This window comes from Salmo trutta, chromosome 1 (genome assembly GCF_901001165.1).
Source record: "Salmo trutta chromosome 1, fSalTru1.1, whole genome shotgun sequence".
Taxonomy (NCBI): Eukaryota; Metazoa; Chordata; class Actinopteri; order Salmoniformes; family Salmonidae; genus Salmo; species Salmo trutta.
Window position 1 is genome coordinate 59,403,108 of NC_042957.1, and position 18,506 is coordinate 59,421,613.

The 18,506-nt window shown below is 43.6% G+C and overlaps 2 protein-coding genes across 2 annotated transcripts; both read right to left on the minus strand.

The window, feature by feature from the left end:
- Window positions 1–1,805: 1,805 nt before the first annotated feature.
- LOC115203067 (nucleobindin-2) lies at window positions 1,806–13,414 on the minus strand. Its single transcript, XM_029767409.1, has 13 exons — window positions 13,185–13,414; window positions 12,542–12,674; window positions 12,333–12,440; window positions 11,102–11,234; window positions 10,915–11,018; window positions 5,884–6,069; window positions 5,680–5,770; window positions 5,541–5,599; window positions 5,363–5,455; window positions 3,864–3,953; window positions 3,611–3,784; window positions 3,367–3,481; window positions 1,806–3,246 (listed from the first exon to the last, which is right to left on the minus strand). Exons 2-13 carry the CDS (start codon window positions 12,668–12,670, stop codon window positions 3,158–3,160), a joined length of 1,371 nt encoding a protein of 456 aa, XP_029623269.1. The 5' UTR covers window positions 12,671–12,674; window positions 13,185–13,414; the 3' UTR covers window positions 1,806–3,157.
- A 764-nt stretch (window positions 13,415–14,178) lies between these two features.
- On the minus strand, window positions 14,179–16,278 carry LOC115204775 (G1/S-specific cyclin-D2-like). The gene is made up of 4 exons (XM_029770476.1): window positions 15,828–16,278; window positions 15,497–15,712; window positions 14,984–15,304; window positions 14,179–14,723 (listed from the first exon to the last, which is right to left on the minus strand). Exons 1-4 carry the CDS (start codon window positions 16,062–16,064, stop codon window positions 14,574–14,576), a joined length of 924 nt encoding a protein of 307 aa, XP_029626336.1. The 5' UTR covers window positions 16,065–16,278; the 3' UTR covers window positions 14,179–14,573.
- Window positions 16,279–18,506: the final 2,228 nt, after the last annotated feature.

An 18,506-nucleotide genomic window follows, 5' to 3' on the forward strand; every position in this document is an offset into this window, starting at 1 on the left:
AGTGTTGGAGTCGTGCCTGGCCGTGCAGTCATGAGTGAACAGGGAGTACAGGAGGGCCCCAGTGTTGAGGATCAGCGTGGGGGATGTGTTGTTACCTACCCTTACCACCTGCGGGCGGCCCATCAGGAAGTCCAGGATCCAGTTGCAGAGGGAGATATTTAGTCCCAGGGTCCTTAGCTTAGTGATGAGCTTTGAGGGCACTATGGTGTTGAACGCTGAGCTGTAGTCAATGAATAGCATTCTCACATAGGTGTTCCTTTTGTCCAGGTGGGAAAGGGCAGTGTGGAGCGCAATAGAGATTGCATCATCGGTGGATTGGTGGGGAGGTATGCAAATTGGAGTGGGTCTAGGGTTTCTGGGATAATGGTGTTGATGTGAGCCGTGACCAGCCTTTTAAAGCATTTCATGGCTACAGATGTGAGTGCTATGGGTCGGTAGTCATTTAGGCAGGTTACCTTAGAGTTCTTGGGCACAGGGACTATGGTGGTCTGCTTGAAACATGTTGGTATTACAGACTCAGACAGGGAGAGAATGAAAATGTGACCGTCTCTGATCTGGAGATGATGGTGAAGAAGACGTGTCAGCAGCATCAGCACTATATCTAATACTAGGATCATTCCATAATGCTATCATTTCCTATTATTATCTGGTGATTCATTCAGGTTCCAAAGGTCACAAGCAGAGAGACAGTCAGTTGTTCTATCCAGAGAACTAACACATGAGAACAGAGGCTGTGCTGTGCCTCAGCCAATAGATATTGGACACATAATAACAAGGTAACACAGGTCACTTCCATAACCAACTCATGAAGTAACCCGCCCCCCCCCCCCCCCAAACTCCAAGATGGAGGCGAGGAGCTGTAAATATCAAAGCTGAAAGATGATTCCTTTATAGATAAGAAAGGAAAGATAGTCACATAAATCTGTGTGAGGGACACTCAGTTTGATCAGTGTCTACCATCATCTGCTGTGTTGCTCTGGTACTGCATGTTGTCCAACCATATAGAAGTTCAAAATGGTCACATATAGAACTTATGTTGCTCATAACTTAAGATTACATCCAGCTGTCTCTCCTTGATGTTGTCACATACATGTCCCACCTACTACCAGACTGAGAATAAAAAATATAACATTTTGAAGAAAAATGACAGTGCAGATGTTGCTAAACACACAGATGTGTCCATCCCTGAGCAGTGACATCACCAGCAGTGGAGTGATTGACAGCTGTATTGCCACCCAGAAAGAAGGGGCAGTGAGGTCATCATTGAGGTCACCGGGGGTCAGGGAAATGGAATGCAGGGTAGGAATGCACTGTGTGCCAGGGGACCCATTCCATGGCAGACAACAACAATGAGCACATACTCCCCAGGGAACCATACCACTGGACAACAGCAGAGGAAAAGAGAGCACAGTACAGAGACACCAAAGGGATTCATTACTACAACAGAATGTTTAAAATACATTTCAAATAAGAAGGGTGATGACAGAAGGGACAAGGCTGGAATAACAACAATGTACAGAAGCATGCAAGATCCTAGTGACCAATAGACAAATGAGTCATTGGCATGAGAGGTCAAAGGTCAACTCGAGGAGTGTGAAAGCAGAAGGGATTGGGAATTAAATATTCAAACAATGTACCTCATCTGGGAAAGGGTTAGGGGTCACAAATCCAAAATTTGACATTTGGGTGGGAAACAGTAGAAATAGTATGCTAGGTATACAACACAGACAAGATAAGGGCAGAATATCTAGACAGTCATTTCACAGGCATGACAGAGAATTTAAAAATGAAGAAGGCTAGGTCCATTGAGTTGAATAATTTATTGAGATCAAATGTAAACCACAGAGATAGGTTAACACCAGGACTGTGCCAGGGGACGATATGATGTGCTTGACTGACTGGGGTTGTGCGTTGTGCTGTATGATGTCATCTGCTGTACCCATCTGGACATGTGTGTCAGTGAAAGAGATGTGTTCCTGCGAGAGCGTGTGTGTATCTAGGGTTGCACAGCTACCACTATTTTACCAAAGTTACTGGAATCCTCCGTAATTTTGGTAAATAACAGGTAATCTATGGTAACTTTGGTGATTTATACTTGAACTAAAAAAAATGTTATTCATATATAGTATAACATGTTTTATATCTGTGACCATAATGTCCATGAGTTTCTTGTGGTTAGACTATATGGTTCAAGAGAAAAATAGCCTAAATAATTTTGGAAAAGCATCTAATCAACAATTGCATTGTTTTCAATTCACTCCACAAACTTTTCAAACTATTGTATTTTTTCACAACTGCCACCAGTTTGACCCCTAAATATTTACAAAAAGATATATTGACATAGTAAAATAAAAGTGTGTGTAAAAGAAATAAAGGATATTTTATTCTGAAAACCTGATATTAAACACCAATGACATTCACTACGTTGATGGTTTATATTTAGGATGTTTTACAGCTTTGTCATCTGATTTAGTTATTGTATATATTTGACATCTGATAAGGCCACACAGAGGGCCAGAGATAATTCATGAGTATGTTTACATGCACACTAATAATTCGATATTAAACTGATTAAGGCAGTACGCCAAGTGTGTAAATAGTCATGTGAACACCTTACTCTGCTTATCTTGAATCGGCGTACGGTCAAAATCTATGTAAGCATACGCCAATTAAAACATCTGGTTTTCTAGGAAATCTTTAAAATGATTGCATTCTAGCCGTGTATTTGATTTGCAGCCAGCACCGGTAGCGCAAGACTCCCTCTTATGCGTGAATTTGGAAAAACAAAGTATGCATATTAGAAATTGTTTTCACATACAAACTTTATATGTTCCAACTCAGAATCAAAAAGGTTTTGCAAAAAAGTTTGGCCACTGTGGTCGAAATTTCTTTTAGATTGCTGATTTTCGGGAATTTATCTGAAGTCCCATCAGTAGCCTGATTTCAGACGTAAAAAATCAAATTATGTTGCGCATGTAACCACGCTCACAAACACCTGTGATAATCTGAAGTACCAAAAAAAGACACTAGATGTCATCTGATAAAATTCCATATATTTCTTGAAAGTCACAAAAATTCTGGTGGTTTACTGGTAAACTTAGAAAGTTTCCAGTAATATACCCTCCCACTGCAACCCTATGAGTATCAGAGTGCTGCATTAGGTGTGTATGGGCAGGTTCTGTGGTGGTTCTGCAGGCAGGTTATTCTGGGCCTCTTGGACTTCTTGTTCAACAGGAGCTTTAGCACCTGAATGAGAGCGCCAGAGAGAACATTCCATTACTGAAAGAACCCTTCAGATGAAACAAAAGCAAAAATGTCCCCAACTCACTCCATCCCTGCCCTTTTTATCTCGTCTATCCCGTTCACCTTGATCTTCCAGTTTCTGCATCTCTTGGTGGAACTGTAATTCTCCGTTAGGACCCGTAGGAGGCTGCCCCTCCACTGCCTGTTTCTCCTTCCTCTGAGACATCTCTAGTACTGCCTGACAGAATCAGACAAACATTTCATCATATGGCTACTAATAGTTTCATATTTCATTGAAGATATAATCGCTATAGTGACAGTATGGCTTATTCTACAGTATTTGGCTGTTCATAGTATGGCTATCCACCTGTTGGTACTCTCGTCTCTGGGCCTCCAGGGCCTTGCCCCTCTCCTTCAGCAGATCCTGCTCCTGACGAAGAGACTCCGCCCTCCTACCCAGCTCCTCCTCCTTAGTCCGCAGCTCCGCCTCAAACCGCTGGAGCTCAGCCTCTGTGAACACCGGCTTGGTGTCATCTAAAGTCTGGAGGGATGGGGAAGACGAGTCTGACATGACTCAACACACAAACTAGAAAACGACCCAACGTCCCTCACTCACTTACATCCCATTCTTTAGGGTTGTTGAACTCTTTCTTGTCTGTTGATTTAAGGAACTCTTCCAGGCTGACGAGTCGATCTTGATTGATGTCCACCTGTCAAAACAGAAAACAGCTGAAAAAAGTAATAGATAACAGAGTGAACCGACAGAGTGTGAACGGATGAGAGGTGAACCGACAGAGTGTGAACGGATGAGAGGTGAACCGACAGAGTGTGAACGGATGAGAGGTGAACCGACAGAGTGTGAACGGATGAGAGGTGAACCGACAGAGTGTGAACGGATGAGAGGTGAACCGACAGAGAGTGAACGGATGAGAGGTGAACTGACAAAGAGTGAACTGACAGTGAACGGATGAGAGGTGAACTGACAGAGAGTGAACCGACAGAGTGTGAACGGATGAGAGGTGAACCGACAGAGAGTGAACGGATGAGAGGTGAACAGACAGAGAGTGAACAGACGGAGAGTACGGATGAGAGGTGAACAGACAGAGAGTGAACAGACGGAGAGTACGGATGAGAGGTGAACAGAGAGAGGTGAACGGATGAGAGGTGAACAGACAGAGAGTGAACAGACAGAGAGTGAACGGATGAGAGGTGAACAGACAGAGAGTGAACAGACAGAGAGTGAACGGATGAGAGGTGAACAGACAGAGAGTGAACAGACAGAGAGTGAACAGACAGAGAGTGAACAGACAGAGAGTGAACAGACAGAGTGAAAGGATGAGAGGTGAACAGACAGAGAGTGAACAGACAGAGAGTGAACAGACAGAGTGAAAGGATGAGAGGTGAACAGACAGAGAGTGAACAGACAGAGAGTGAACAGACAGAGTGAAAGGATGAGAGGTGAACAGACAGAGAGTGAACAGACAGAGAGTGAACAGACAGAGTGAAAGGATGAGAGGTGAACAGACAGAGAGTGAACAGACAGAGAGTGAACAGACAGAGAGTGAACAGACAGAGAGTGAACAGACAGAGTGAAAGGATGAGAGGTGAACAGACAGAGAGTGAACAGACAGAGAGTGAACAGACAGAGTGAAAGGATGAGAGGTGAACAGACAGAGAGTGAACAGACAGAGAGTGAACAGACAGAGTGAAAGGATGAGAGGTGAACAGACAGAGAGTGAACAGACAGAGTGAAAGGATGAGAGGTGAACAGACAGAGAGTGAACAGACAGAGAGTGAACAGACAGAGTGAAAGGATGAGAGGTGAACAGACAGAGAGTGAACAGACAGAGAGTGAACAGACAGAGTGAAAGGATGAGAGGTGAACAGACAGAGAGTGAACAGACAGAGAGTGAACAGACAGAGAGTGAACAGACAGAGAGTGAACAGACAGAGTGAAAGGATGAGAGGTGAACAGACAGAGAGTGAACAGACAGAGAGTGAACAGACAGAGTGAAAGGATGAGAGGTGAACAGACAGAGAGGGATAAAGACACAGAAACAAGGAAAAACATGAACAATGGGTTAAAACAGAGAAAGACAGAAATCCAAACAATACTAACGTTCTTCATGACATGCTCCCTCATCCTCAGCCTCTCTTCCTCCATCTCCATCATATCATCCTCCTCATTCTTTGGGTCGTAGACCTTCTCCAGCTGGTGGTAGAGGGCAGGAGAGAGCTGTTACTATACCGCACGGACACGGACACACACACACACACGTGAGGGGAATGTGCGTTACCTCTTTGGCAAAGAGGGCCTCTAGTTCCTGCTCATCTAAAACACCATCTCCATTCGCATCTACAGGGAGGAAAATAAACATTATTTGAACACATACAAAATGTCATTATCATGTAATAGTAGAGTGCAGCTTAACTGACCATGCAGTTTGAAGAAGGTCTTTGGGTTAAACTCTGTGGGGTCCAGTCCATCAGTCTCCTCCCATACCTCACGCAGTTGAGCTACACTGCCCTGATGGAGAGACAGAAAAGAAAGGGAGAGAGAAAAGAGATTCCATTCTACTGGTCTCGCATACAAAAAGCATTCCCTCCATTTTACTCGCTCTCTCCGTCTTTCTCTCTCACCGGAGCGTTGACCTTGGGGTGCTTGCGGTGTTTATCCTTCAGCTCCTCCATCCTCTTCTCCTCCTTCTCTCTCTTCTCCTGGTCTAGACCCTTGAGGTACTCCCGTCTCTCGTGCTCCTTCAGCATCTCATAGCGTTTGAACTCATCGTGTCTCTCTGCATCGTAGTTCTCTAGGTCTTTAGTGGCCTAGCAGGGAGACAAGAGGACAAGGATGAGGGAGATACTGATGTACATTGGCCTAGCAGGGAGACAGAGGACAAGGATGAGGGAGATACTGATGTACAATGGCCTAGCAGGGAGACAGAGGACAAGGATGAGGGAGATACTGATGTACATTGGCCTAGCAGGGAGACAGAGGACAAGGATGAGGGAGATGCTGATGTACATTGGCCTAGCAGGGAGACAGAGGACAAGGACAAGGGAGATACTGATGTACATTGGCCTAGCAGGGAGACAGAGGAGAAGGATGAAGGAGATACTGATGTACATTGGCCTAGCAGGGAGACAGAGGACAAGGATGAGGGAGATACTGATGTACATTGTCCTAGCAGGGAGACAGAGGACAAGGGGGATACTGATGTACAGTACTAATCAACATTTTGGACACACATACTCCTTAATTTTTTTCTACAATGTACAATAATAGTGAAGACAAACTATGAAATAACACATATGGAATCATGTAGTAACCACAAAGTGATAAACAAATCAAAATGTATTTGAGATTTTTCAAAGTAGCCACCCTTTGCCTTGATGACAGCTTTGCACACTCTTGGCATTCTCTCAACAAGCTTCATGAGGTAGTCACCTGGAATGCATTTCAATTAACTGGTGTGCCTTGTTAAAAGTTAATTTGTGGAATTTCTTTCCTTCTTAATGCATTTGAGCAAAGAGAAAACAACAGTCCATCATTACCTTAAGACATTAAGGTCAGTCAATCCGGAACATTTACATTTTAGTCATTTAGCAGACGCTCTTATCCAGAGCGACATTTCAAGAACATTGAACGTTTCGTCAAGTGCAGTTGGAAAAACCATCAAGTACTATGATGAAACTGGCTCTCATGAAGACCGCCACAGGAAAGGAAGACCCAGAGTTACCTCTGCTGCAGAGGATAAATTCATTAGCGTTAACTACACCTCAGATTGCAGCACAAATAAATGCTTCACAGAGTTCAAGTAACAGACACATCAACATCAACTGTTCAGAGGAGACTGCGTGAATTAGGTCTAAATGGTCAAATTGCTGCAAAGAAACCACTACCAAAGGACACCAAAAAGAAGAGACTTGCTTGGGCCAAGAAACATGAGCAATGGACATTAGATCGGTGGAAATATGTCCTTTGGTCTGATGAGTCCAAATTTGAGATATTTGGTTCCAACCGCCGTGTCTTTGTGAGACGCAGAGTAGGTGAACAGATGATCTCCGCATGTGTGGTTCCCACCGTGAAGCATGGAGGAGGTGTGATGGTGCACTGCTGGTGACACTGTCTGTGATTTATTTAGAATTCAAGGCACACTTAACCAGCATGGGTACCATAGCATGCTGCAGTGATACGCCCTCCCATTTGGTCTGCGCTTAGTGGGACTACTATTTGTTTTTCAACAGGACAATGACCCGAAACATCCCTCCAGGCTGTGTAAGGGCTATTTGACCAAGAAGGAGTGATGGAGTGCTGCATCAGATGACCTGGCCTCCACAATCACCTGACCTCAACTCAATTGAGATGGTTTGGGATGAGTTGGACCACAGAGTGAAGGGAAAGCAGCCAACAAATGCTCAGCATATGTGGGAACTCCTTCAAGACTGTTGGAAAACCATTCCTCATGAAGCTGGTTGAGAGAATGCCAAGCATGTGCAAAGCTGTCATCAAGGAAAAGGGTGGCTACTTTGAAGAATCTAAAATATATTTTAATTTGTTTAACACTTTTTTGGTTACTACATGATTTCATATGTGCTATTTCATAGTTTGATGTCTTCACTATTATTCTACAATGTAGAAAATAGTAAGAAATAAAGAAAAACCCTTGAATTAGGAAGTGTGTCCAAACTTTTGACTGGTACTGTACATTGGCCTAGCAGGGAGACAGAGGACAAGGATGAGGGGATAATGAAGTACATCAACACCAGGGTTATGATACAAGAAGATAATTATCAGGGCCTGTATTCATAACGCATTCCAGAGTAGGAATGCTGATCTAGGATTAGCACCCAATATAACCGCATTAATTATGATAAAAGATGGCAAGATGGCGCCGACAGACAGACATGGCAGCTCTGCTTCTAGCGCTTGAGCAACTTTGCAGTATTTTGTTTTTTTGTGTGTTAGTTCTTACTTTATTAGCCCAGAACGTTTTTTGTGTTATTACATACAGCTGGAAATAACTTTTGGAAATCAGAGTGGCAGTAACTCACCAGCATTACGACCAGGAATACGACTTTCCCCGAATATTCAGGAGGCTTGCCCACCCCCCCCCCCCAAGAGAGTCATCAGGGACTGTGACTCTGTTTCATGGAATCATGGCTCTCTCATGTCCCCGTCCATACAGCCAGCTGGGTTCTCAGTACATTGCATAGACAGGAATAAAGAACTCCCAGGGAAGAAGGGCGGTGGTGTATGTTTCATGATTAACTACTCATGGTGTGATGGTGATAACATACAGAAACTCAAGTCCTTTGTTCACCCGACCTAGAATACCTCAAATTCAAATGCTGACCATATTACCGGCCAAGTGAATTCTCTTCGGTTATAGTCACAGCCGTGTATATTCCCCCTCAAGCCAATACCACAACAGCCCTCAAGGAACTACACTGGACTTTATGCAAACTGGAAACCACATATCCCGAGGCTGCATTTATTGTAGCTGGAGATTTTAACAAAGCAAATGAGGGAAACGCTACTGAAGTTCTATCAAAACATTGGCTGTAGTACTCGCTCTGATAAAACACTCGACCACTGCTACTCTTTCGAAATGCCTACAAGGCCCTCCCCCACCCTCCCTTCGGCAAATGAGATCACGACTCCATTTTGCTCCTCCCTTCCCATAGGCAGAAACTCAAACAGAAAGTACCCATGCTACGGTCTAGTCAACGCTGGTCTGACCAATCGGAATCCATGCTTCAAGATTGTTTTGATCAAGCGGACTGGGATATGTTCTGGGTAACCTCAGAATAACATTGACGTATACAAAGACACGGTGACTGAGTTCATCAGGAAGTGTATAGAGGATGTTATTCCCAATTACTATTAAAACCCAAACCAGAAACTGTGGATAGATGGCAGCAGTTGCAAAAAACTGAAAGCGCGAACCACTGCATTTAACCATGGCAAGGTGACTGGGAATATAGTCGAATACAAACAGTGTAGTAATTTTCTCCGTTAGGAAATCAAACAGGCAAAACGTCAGTATAGTGAAAAAGTGGAGTCGCAATTCAACGGCTCAGACACGAGACGTATGTGGCCGGGTCTACAGACAATCACAGATTACAAAGGGAAAACCACCCATGTCGCGGACACCGACGTCTTACTCCCGGACAAACTAAACACCATCTTCGCCCGCTTTGAGGATAACAGTGCCACCAACGTGGCCTGCTTCAAAGGACTGTAGGCTCTCATTCTCCGTGGCTGACGTGAGTAAGACTTTTAAGCGCGGTAACCCTCGCAAGAATGCCAGCCCAGACGTCATCCCTAGAAGCGTCCTCAGAGCATGTGCAGACCAGCTGTCTGGAGTGTTTACAGACATATTCCATCTCTCACTATCCCAGTCTGCTGTCCCCACTTCCTTCAAGATGTCCACCATTGTTCCTGTACCCAAGAAAGCAAAGGTAACTGTGAACTAAATGACTATTGCCCCGTAGCACTCACTTCTGTCATCATGAAGTGCTTTGAGAGGCTAGTTAAGGATCATATCACCGCTACCTTACACCCTAGACCCACTTCAATTTGCTTACCACCTCAATAGATCCACAGACGATGCAAACGCCATCGCACTGCACACTGCCCTATCCCATCTGGACAAGAGGAATACCTACGTAAGAATGCTGTTCATTGACTATAGCTCAGCTTTCAACAGCATAGTACCCTCAAGTTCCTCGGTGTACACATCACTGACAATCTGAAATGGTTCACCCACACAGTGTGGTGAAGAAGGCACAACAACTACTCTTCAACCTCAGGAGGCTGAAGAAATTTGGCTTGGCCCCTAAGACACTCAAACTTTTACAGACTGACAATTGAGAGAATCCTGTCGGGCTGTTTCACCCCCTGGTACGATAACTTCTCTGACCGCAGCCGCAGGGCTCTTCAGAGGGTGGTGCGGTCTGCACAACACATCACCGGGGGCACACTGCCAGCCCTCCAGGACACCTGCAGCACCCGATGTCACAGGAAAGCCAAAAAGGACATCAACCACCCGAGCCACAGCCTGTTCAACCCGCTATCATCCAGAAGGCGAGGTCAGTACAGGTGCATCAAAGCTGGGACTGAGAGACTGAAAAACAGCTTCTATCTCAAGGTCATCAGACTGTTAAATAGCCATCACTAGCCGGCTACCACCCGGTTACTCAACCCTGCACCTTAGAGGCTGCTGCCCTATATACTGTACATAGACATGGAATCACTGGTCACTATAATAATGGAACACTAGTCACATTAATAATGTTTACATACTGCTTTACTCATCTCATATGTACAGTATATACTGTATTCTCTTCTACTGTATTTTAGTCAATGCCACTCCGACATTGCTCGTCCTAATATTTATATATTTCTTCATTCCCTTCTTTTACTTTTAGATGTGTGTGTATTGTTGTGAATTGTTAGATACTACTGCACTGTTGGAGCTAGAAACACAAGCATTTCGCTAGACCCACAATAACATCTGATAAATATGTGTGTGTGTACACAATAAATGTGTATGTGTACCAATAAAATTTTATTTGAAAAGGCAAAACTGATCCTAGATCTGCACCTACTCTTAGATGTTCTATGAATACAAATACAGGCCCTGGACTCTATGCTCACTGCATTACCGTTGAGATGAGCAGCTCAAGGTCTTTGGCCTCAAAGGTGTTCTGATTGTGTGGATCCAGGTGTTCAAACTGCTTCAACAGAGAGGCATGGTCCATCTGTAAACCTTGGGGATAAACAGAGGGGTTTTAACAAGTGACTGAGAAAACATATATAAGCTTGGTCTTCCAGGCCTTTAGAAACCCTCACTCTGTGTGTTGGTGCTGTCCAGTTTGGCTTTGAGCAGCATCCTGAGGCGAGACACCTCCTGTCTCTTCAGCTCATCCAGACGAGTTCTAACATGGTGCCCCACAAGGTCCAGCTCCTTGCTGAGACGACCATTCTGAAGAAGATGGACAGTCAGTCAGACACATCAGATTCACCAAGGACATTTACTGTACATGTACCAGCAACTTGATGCTGCCACAATAAACAGAACATAGACAGAATACAGACAGAATGTATAGACAAAGAATGTATACATACTCGACATACATTATAGATTAGGGATGGGCATTTGAAATTATTTCACTATTCAAATAATATGATATTTTTTCGGATATCTGGATTGTCAAAATACATGTTTTAAAGAAAACAGTACCCTACACGGTTCAGCAGAAGGGTAAGTGAGGTGCGAGAGAGGAGCAGGGGCCGGTGTGTGACAGTCTGTGTGTGGCACAGAGGGAGAGAAAAAGTAGACAAACCGACTCGTGCTAGTTATAAAACCTATGGCAGCAACAAGTTATCTATCATACCATCTGGTAGTACCGGTCTTGACTGAACCAAATCGTTGTAAAGAAGCTAGCTGGCTACAGTAGCTGGCTACAGCTGCACTCCCCGTAATTGTCTACGACAACTCCATTCATATGAAACAACAGCCTACCTGTTGGTTGATCATTGTAGCCTTCTCCTTCTCATTTAGCCAACTTAATTCCGTAATTGTTATTCTATTTTGCATTGATTAGAAATCTCCCACTTCCTTTGCTACACATTGAGCCTCTGACTGTAACGGCGCTTTGATTGACCAACAATAACAACAAGCTACACGTGTGAAGGCTACCGGAGCATCTTCTTTATGGGCCGCACTCATAAAAACTGTCATAAAACTGTTGTGTTATTAAAATATTTAATGTAATGGTCTATCCTTGTAGGCTATGTAGCAATGTCACAGATACTTTTATGACATTTTAGACCAAGCCTTTTCATTGTTAAAATAGACCATTAAGTAATCGAATACTAACGTCCATTCAGATATTCGAATAACCGGGGGCACGTCCCTAGTATAGATGACTAGTGTAACATTATAGGTACTACACATGGAGGTGAGGGGGTACTTAGTGAGTTAATACTTTGAAAAACTAATAAAAGGTCAGAAAATATAAGACAAGGGGAGAGAGAGAGAGAGCGAGAGAGAGCGAGAGCGAGCGAGCGAAAGACAGACCTTGATGTCCTCTGTGTTGGCAGTCTGGAGTTTCTCTCTGAAGTGGGGATCTGTCTCCAGCACCTCAATCACCTCTCTCAGATACCGGTCATAGTATAGGCCTGTGTCCTGCAACGGACAGGCAACCACACACACACACAACATCACACATGGATACACACATGGATACACACACAGACAACACACACAGACAGAGAACAAAGGCGTACCACATTATCCTCCTGTTTGTCCTCCTGGGGAGGCTGTGCTTCCTGGGGGGTTGCATTGCGGTCGAGGGGCACTGACCAAACCTCCAGAGAGATGGATAGGAGCAGCAGCCAGCCAGGATCCAGGTTCATCCTGCTGCAAGAGAAGTATGAACATATAAGATCTGTCTATGTCAATTATATATTCAGACATTATTCAGCTATCTGTCATTTGGTACTGAACATCAACTGAATGATGTTTGACGGCTGACATCTGACAGACAGAAAAACATCACAGGAGGAGTATCCTGTTGCATGGACATTATATGGGGACTGGCAGACTGACCATCAGATACTGTGGGCTAGTGACGCACTGTGGGCTAATGCGAAACGTCGCTGAATGAAAGGTCTACGCTCTGATTTCGCGTGACAATATACAGCTTTTCAGTAGAAAGCTCAACAACACGCAACAGCAAAGACACTACCGCCCTCTTGAACAACAGCAAGCTAGCTAGCTAACGTTAGCTAGCTACGGATGAGAGAGAGGCTTCCATCCATCGTGCATCCCACATTCATATTAAATGCGCGAATCCCTCTGTCTGGCAATGCCAACAGGCCAAATGTAGTATTATGCACACTCGGTGTGACATGTGGGATTCTCGCTTACCGTTACTTGTTGATCGGTGGCTAATTCTTGCCCGTTGTATTAGCCAGCTAACGTTACTTCCTTTACCGAAAGCTTTCCGAAATGAAAAAAAAAAAGATTTTTGCGTCGCAGCCGAAAATGACGTCAAAAAGAAGCGACAGTGTGTGACCGATTGCATGGGTCCTGTCCGTTGTTATAACGCGTTCAACTACTATTCGGAACTAGGACATTTGTAAATTTCCTAGTTTCGAGTTTCCTAGTTAGTTTCCTAGTTCCGACTAACTCATGAACGTAGCATTATTATACCTCAGCGTCCCCATCCGGTCCGTTCTTAATAACTGTTGCTCCGTCAGAGAGGAAGAGGCGAAGCCCTTATTAATATCTGCGTTCTGTTTTGATGTAATGTTTTGATGTAAAAATGTAAATTGTTGATCTGTATTTTGAATTAAAAAAATGAAAAATATATATTTGAAATATATACTGCGCCCAAATATGTCCGCGTGAGATAAGCCCTTTTTTGTATGGAGGGCTATGAGAGGATGTCGAAATCAAATCACTTGATTGAATAGAAGTTTCGTAAAGTTTAGGCTGTTACAAATGTACTTATATAAGTGGATTCACGTGGCATTCCGGCAACTTTGAGAAAAACAACTTAGTTGTGCCTGTTGGTCACACGCGTATCTGCCCTCTCATTGGCTAAAATGGTCTCACCTGATTTCTCCTGCCTTCCATCGTTGATGACATGTTTCCGTTGTTAGAATGGTCAGTCTTGTCAATATAACAGATAATCTTTGGTCTCGTTCAAATACAAAAAACGTACCTTTCCTTTACATCTTCCTTCTATTATGAAAAACACCCACATATGCGAAGTATAGTTATTGTTTTGAAGTTAAGGTAATAAATAAATATGAAATTGTATTTTATTTACATTGTAAGGATGTCTTAATTCCATAAGGGTGTTTGTCCATCACACACATCACATATAAAGAGAAAATAATTAAAATATCAAATTCCAACAGGTAAAAAGTATGTATTGATTTATTTCATTAAAATAGATAGCTATGTATATTATTTCATCAATTACCTTGTCACTTCACATACAAACACAAACAATGGTGAATTGAAATAAATTAACATGATGTAATTGCACATAATAAATAAATTGATAAATAATAGATTAAGGACATACTATCAACAACATAATGACAAAGAATCACAGTCATGAAACAGATAATAAATATGGCACAAGAAACACACATGAATAAATAAACAATATTCAATTAAAATAATTTCAAAATATGATAATAAATTGTAGAGCATTTGAGGTCATAAAGAGTTTATATCAGTTTCACTGATGAGCTACATGCAGGACTTTGATTGATTCGCACTTTGCCTCACACAATTTAGTGTTTAGAAATCAATCTCTCTCATATCAGTAGGAGTGCCTGCTCTTTCATCCTCTATTTCTCCATCCTTCTCCATGGCACTGTCTTGGAGTCCACCTCTGAGCCGTTGTTTGAGGGCAGCTTCTATCAATTCACTGTAACACTGCAACACCATCTGTGATCAAAGAAGAAAGATAAACACAGATTAGGATTAAAACCAGTACCCTTCCAGTCACACTAACCATATCACAACCAATCTGTAACTCAAACACTTAGTTCTGTGGTCCTTTCTTTCCAGTCCCATTTTCACCTCTAAATGAGTCTTTCATTCAACATTGCTAATGAATAGAGTTGAACTGCAGCTCCTGGCTGTAATACAAGCGATATGTTGAGATATTTTATGTAGAGATATTAGAGATACTGCTAGGCACTCACCAGGTCAGTCTGACACAGTTCTGCCAGTGTAGCACTCATATGACCCAGATGACCTGGACCCTTGTTGCCCAACCCCCGGAGGGCAGAGTTCAGCGCTGCCGCAGCAACCAGGGATGGAGGGGCTCCCAGGAAACGGTAGTCGCAGACACACATGGCAACCAGGGTGTCACTATGCCGACGCAGTGTGGAGAAGAACTCCTCTGTGTCTGTCTTTCCATCCTTCCTCTCCCCTACAGGGGGAAGGAAATGTGGAATGAAGTCCTGAGGGGTTACCGCAGCAACGTCCCATCGAAGAGTCGCAAGGATGACACGTTCCATCTCCTTATGATGAAAGGGCAATAACATCAATATACATGTGTTTATGTGTAAAAACATTTTCATTTAATGTATATATAGCCCACTGAATACAATGCATATAATAATACAGAGATGGTTTGCATTCACAAGGTCCACCATATTGTCACATACAGAGTTTTGAAAGTGTCTCTCCTCTATATCAAAATGGTGACCTACCCGTATGTTGGAGGGCAGGAAGCTGTACTCAGCTGCAGCACAAAGAGAGTCAGCAGAGATTGTGTCCCACTCTGTTAGTTTGGAGGCGATGAGGATGCAGGCTGCAGCCAGGCAGTAGGGTGAGACAGGGAGAGACAGGGAGGCAGACAGGAAGCGGTCCAACATAGAGACAGACAGGGGAAACACTGTTTCGTCACAGCCACACTCACAGCATACCTAGTAGAGAGACCAACAGGAGAGAATCAATTAGTGCCTCATCACAGTATACCAAAGACATTAATGTGGGGATAAAAAGAGATGAAAATGGAATCCAGAGAATAAAAGTTCATACTTCCATAGCCCACTTGGTGAGCTCCTCTCTGCGCTCCGGCTCTCTCTGGATGAGGGCGACGTAGAGGGCGGAGGGCAGATATCTCTCCTCCACCTGTAGCAGCCTCTGGATGATCCGCTGCCCAGACACACTGGGGTCCCAGGGGGCCCGGAGCTGTGACTGGCCCCTGGCCTGGCCCTGCTGGGCTCCCTGGCCTTGGACTTCTTCCTCACACCACAGAGACACAGAAACAGACATCCCTCAGCTCAGCCCACACACACAAATACCTAGGTGGGTTTGTGTTCCTCTCGGTCCAGAAAGTGGGATACAACAAGTCAATGTTACTCTGTCAGTGTAAGGAGAGAGAATGTAGGACCAATATGTGTGCTGAAGATCTGCAATAATCCAACTCAATTGAACACTCTTCTTGTCACTGCTATGTTGGATGTCCTTTTATTTCCTCGCCCCTCTGTATGTGTGTGTTCCTGTGTGGCGCTGGTGTGAATCTTAGCCCGAACCTCCTCTGGCTGGGTTTTATACCCCTCGGAGAAAGAGAGTGACAGAGAGGGTGTGGTGAAGAGGGAATGAAAGAGAAAGAGGGTGGTAACATAGTGACTGACATAAAATAATAAAAAGACAACAATGCTGTATGTACAACAATGGCATCAACAGGTGGAGAGAGGGAGAAAATAGAGAAGGAGAGAGAGGGAGGGGAGGAGAGAGGGTGCAGACAAGAGAGGGAGGGGCCCGCAGGGACAGGGCAACAGCTTGCCCCCAACAGTGAAAAAGAGAAGGGGAGAAAGGGAGAGAAGGGAGGAGAGAAAAGGTCATCTCCAAACTCTGACAATGGGAATGAATAACACGAGGAATAGGTTGTTTGTTGACAATATTAGAGGAGGAAAGAGAAAAGATGGAAATATACATTCTCAAACTGAAAGTTCCAAATTCTTTCCCATTAAATAATCTAAACTGTATAGAGAAATTAGAGATTATAATTGCGGTTAATTGGAAAAGCAATGTAAGGGTTTTGCTGTGTTGAATGGTTGCATTTTTACAAAATCCTTTTGTAAATCTTTTTGCCCTGTCCTGTTTGTAGCTATACAGCATTTATTGTGCTACGAACTAGTATACATATATAACGATTTCCTGCCTCTAAATAACTTTTGGCATGAAACTCTCTCTCTCTAGTGCCCAGAACTCTCTGAGGAATCTCATTGTCAAAGCAACCTGTGTCCCGTCACTCTACTCCCCATTACCCCCCCCCCCCACCCTGTGGCAATCTGCTCCCCCTGTTTAAAGAGCAGTGAATCCACTGGGGAGGACAGGGTGAGGTATGAGCAACAGACAGTAGAGCAGGCAGGTCAATGAGCCGTATTGTCTCCTTTACAAATCAGTGTCAGACACCAGCCCCTGGCCTTCTGCTGGGTCCTCTCTCTCCTCTGACACACACACACACACACACACACACACTTCACACATTCATTGGACAGCAGACACACTCTCGCATGCTCCTCGGGGACTCCCCTGACGGTCACAATGGGGTCAGACTTACGAGTAGTGAATTCAGATGCTATTTGACACAGTGAGTCATTACAGGTGGTTTAAGGGACACATGAGGGCTTATGTTTCACAGAGACATTTGGGAAGCACTGAAAATGAAACAATTACACACCTCTTGAATCAGCCTTAAAATATCATAAGACAAAAGCATAAAGTAAGGTTAGCTTGTATTTTTACTTGATTCAAGCGGAAATCTGCACATCAGAACCCAAAATATTTGCTTCTTTTATCCCAATGGTTGTAAACAAAGTAAATGCAAACAAACATGGTTAAAACTATCATATTGATATAATGGATGGTCAGTCCTTGCATCCATAGCTCTGTCTTTGAATTTGAGAGTGGTTACATTTCTACAGCCCCATCCCTTAGCTTTTTACCAAAACAGGGGCGGGGAGTCACTTGTTTCAACTGCTGATTGCCACTTTAAATCAATCACTATAATCAGACCTTCAAATAGATCTGCTGTAATACAGTTGTTTTCCTTTAAAATAGTATCTGTTTTATGCAATTATGTTTAGCTGGAATTATTTTCTGTTTCTCACTAACATTTACTGTGGAAAGTCAAAGCATCATTTCTGAGTCCTTTTGTTGAATCTCTTCGAAGTCGAGAGATTCCATTGCTGAAATATCCCTCTATCCCTCTTAATCATTAGTCATCTGTGTGTGTGTGTTATTCATGGCTGCACATTGGCTGGGAAACCCCAAGAAGAATGCAAAAGGCATTCTTCTTTAGTAAGAGCACACTTATTTGGTACTTGAGATTTAAACCACAGACTTTTTCTCCTCTGAGGTCTCAAACACTCCAGATAAAAACCCTTCCAAGCAGTAACACAATCACAACAAGAGAGATTATCACCCCAACACACTGGGACCATTGTAGAATTAGAGGGGATGATGGCTGTTGAGAGAGACATCATCCATAAACAGTGATTGGATTAGCACTGAAAACAGATTGAGTTTGAATGAGAGCCAGAGTGAGTTTGGCTGTGGGAGTCAGAGGAGGTCAGGTCAGAAGAGAGAGGGCAGAGAGGGGCGTGGGGAAGAGAAACAGAGTGACAGATCGCCCGCCTGTTTAAGTACCCTGCTAAATTCATACATTGCAGCTGTATTCTAACTGAGACAGAGGAGAGGGAAGGAGGG

Coding starts and splice junctions, on each gene's coding strand:
- LOC115203067 (XM_029767409.1), bottom strand. CDS start 12,670: ATGAACCTGGATCCTGGCTGGCTGCTGCTCCTATCCATCTCTCTGGAG. Junction 11,235..12,332: donor CCAACACAGAGGACATCAAG/GTCTGTCTTTCG, acceptor CATCTTCTTCAG/AATGGTCGTCTCAGCAAGGA. Junction 3,247..3,366: donor GCAGAAACTGGAAGATCAAG/GTGAACGGGATA, acceptor GCTCTCATTCAG/GTGCTAAAGCTCCTGTTGAA.
- LOC115204775 (XM_029770476.1), bottom strand. CDS start 16,064: ATGTCTGTTTCTGTGTCTCTGTGGTGTGAGGAAGAAGTCCAAGGCCAG. Junction 15,305..15,496: donor TCCTGCCCTCCAACATACGG/GTAGGTCACCAT, acceptor TTTCATCATAAG/GAGATGGAACGTGTCATCCT. Junction 14,724..14,983: donor AACTGTGTCAGACTGACCTG/GTGAGTGCCTAG, acceptor CTTTGATCACAG/ATGGTGTTGCAGTGTTACAG.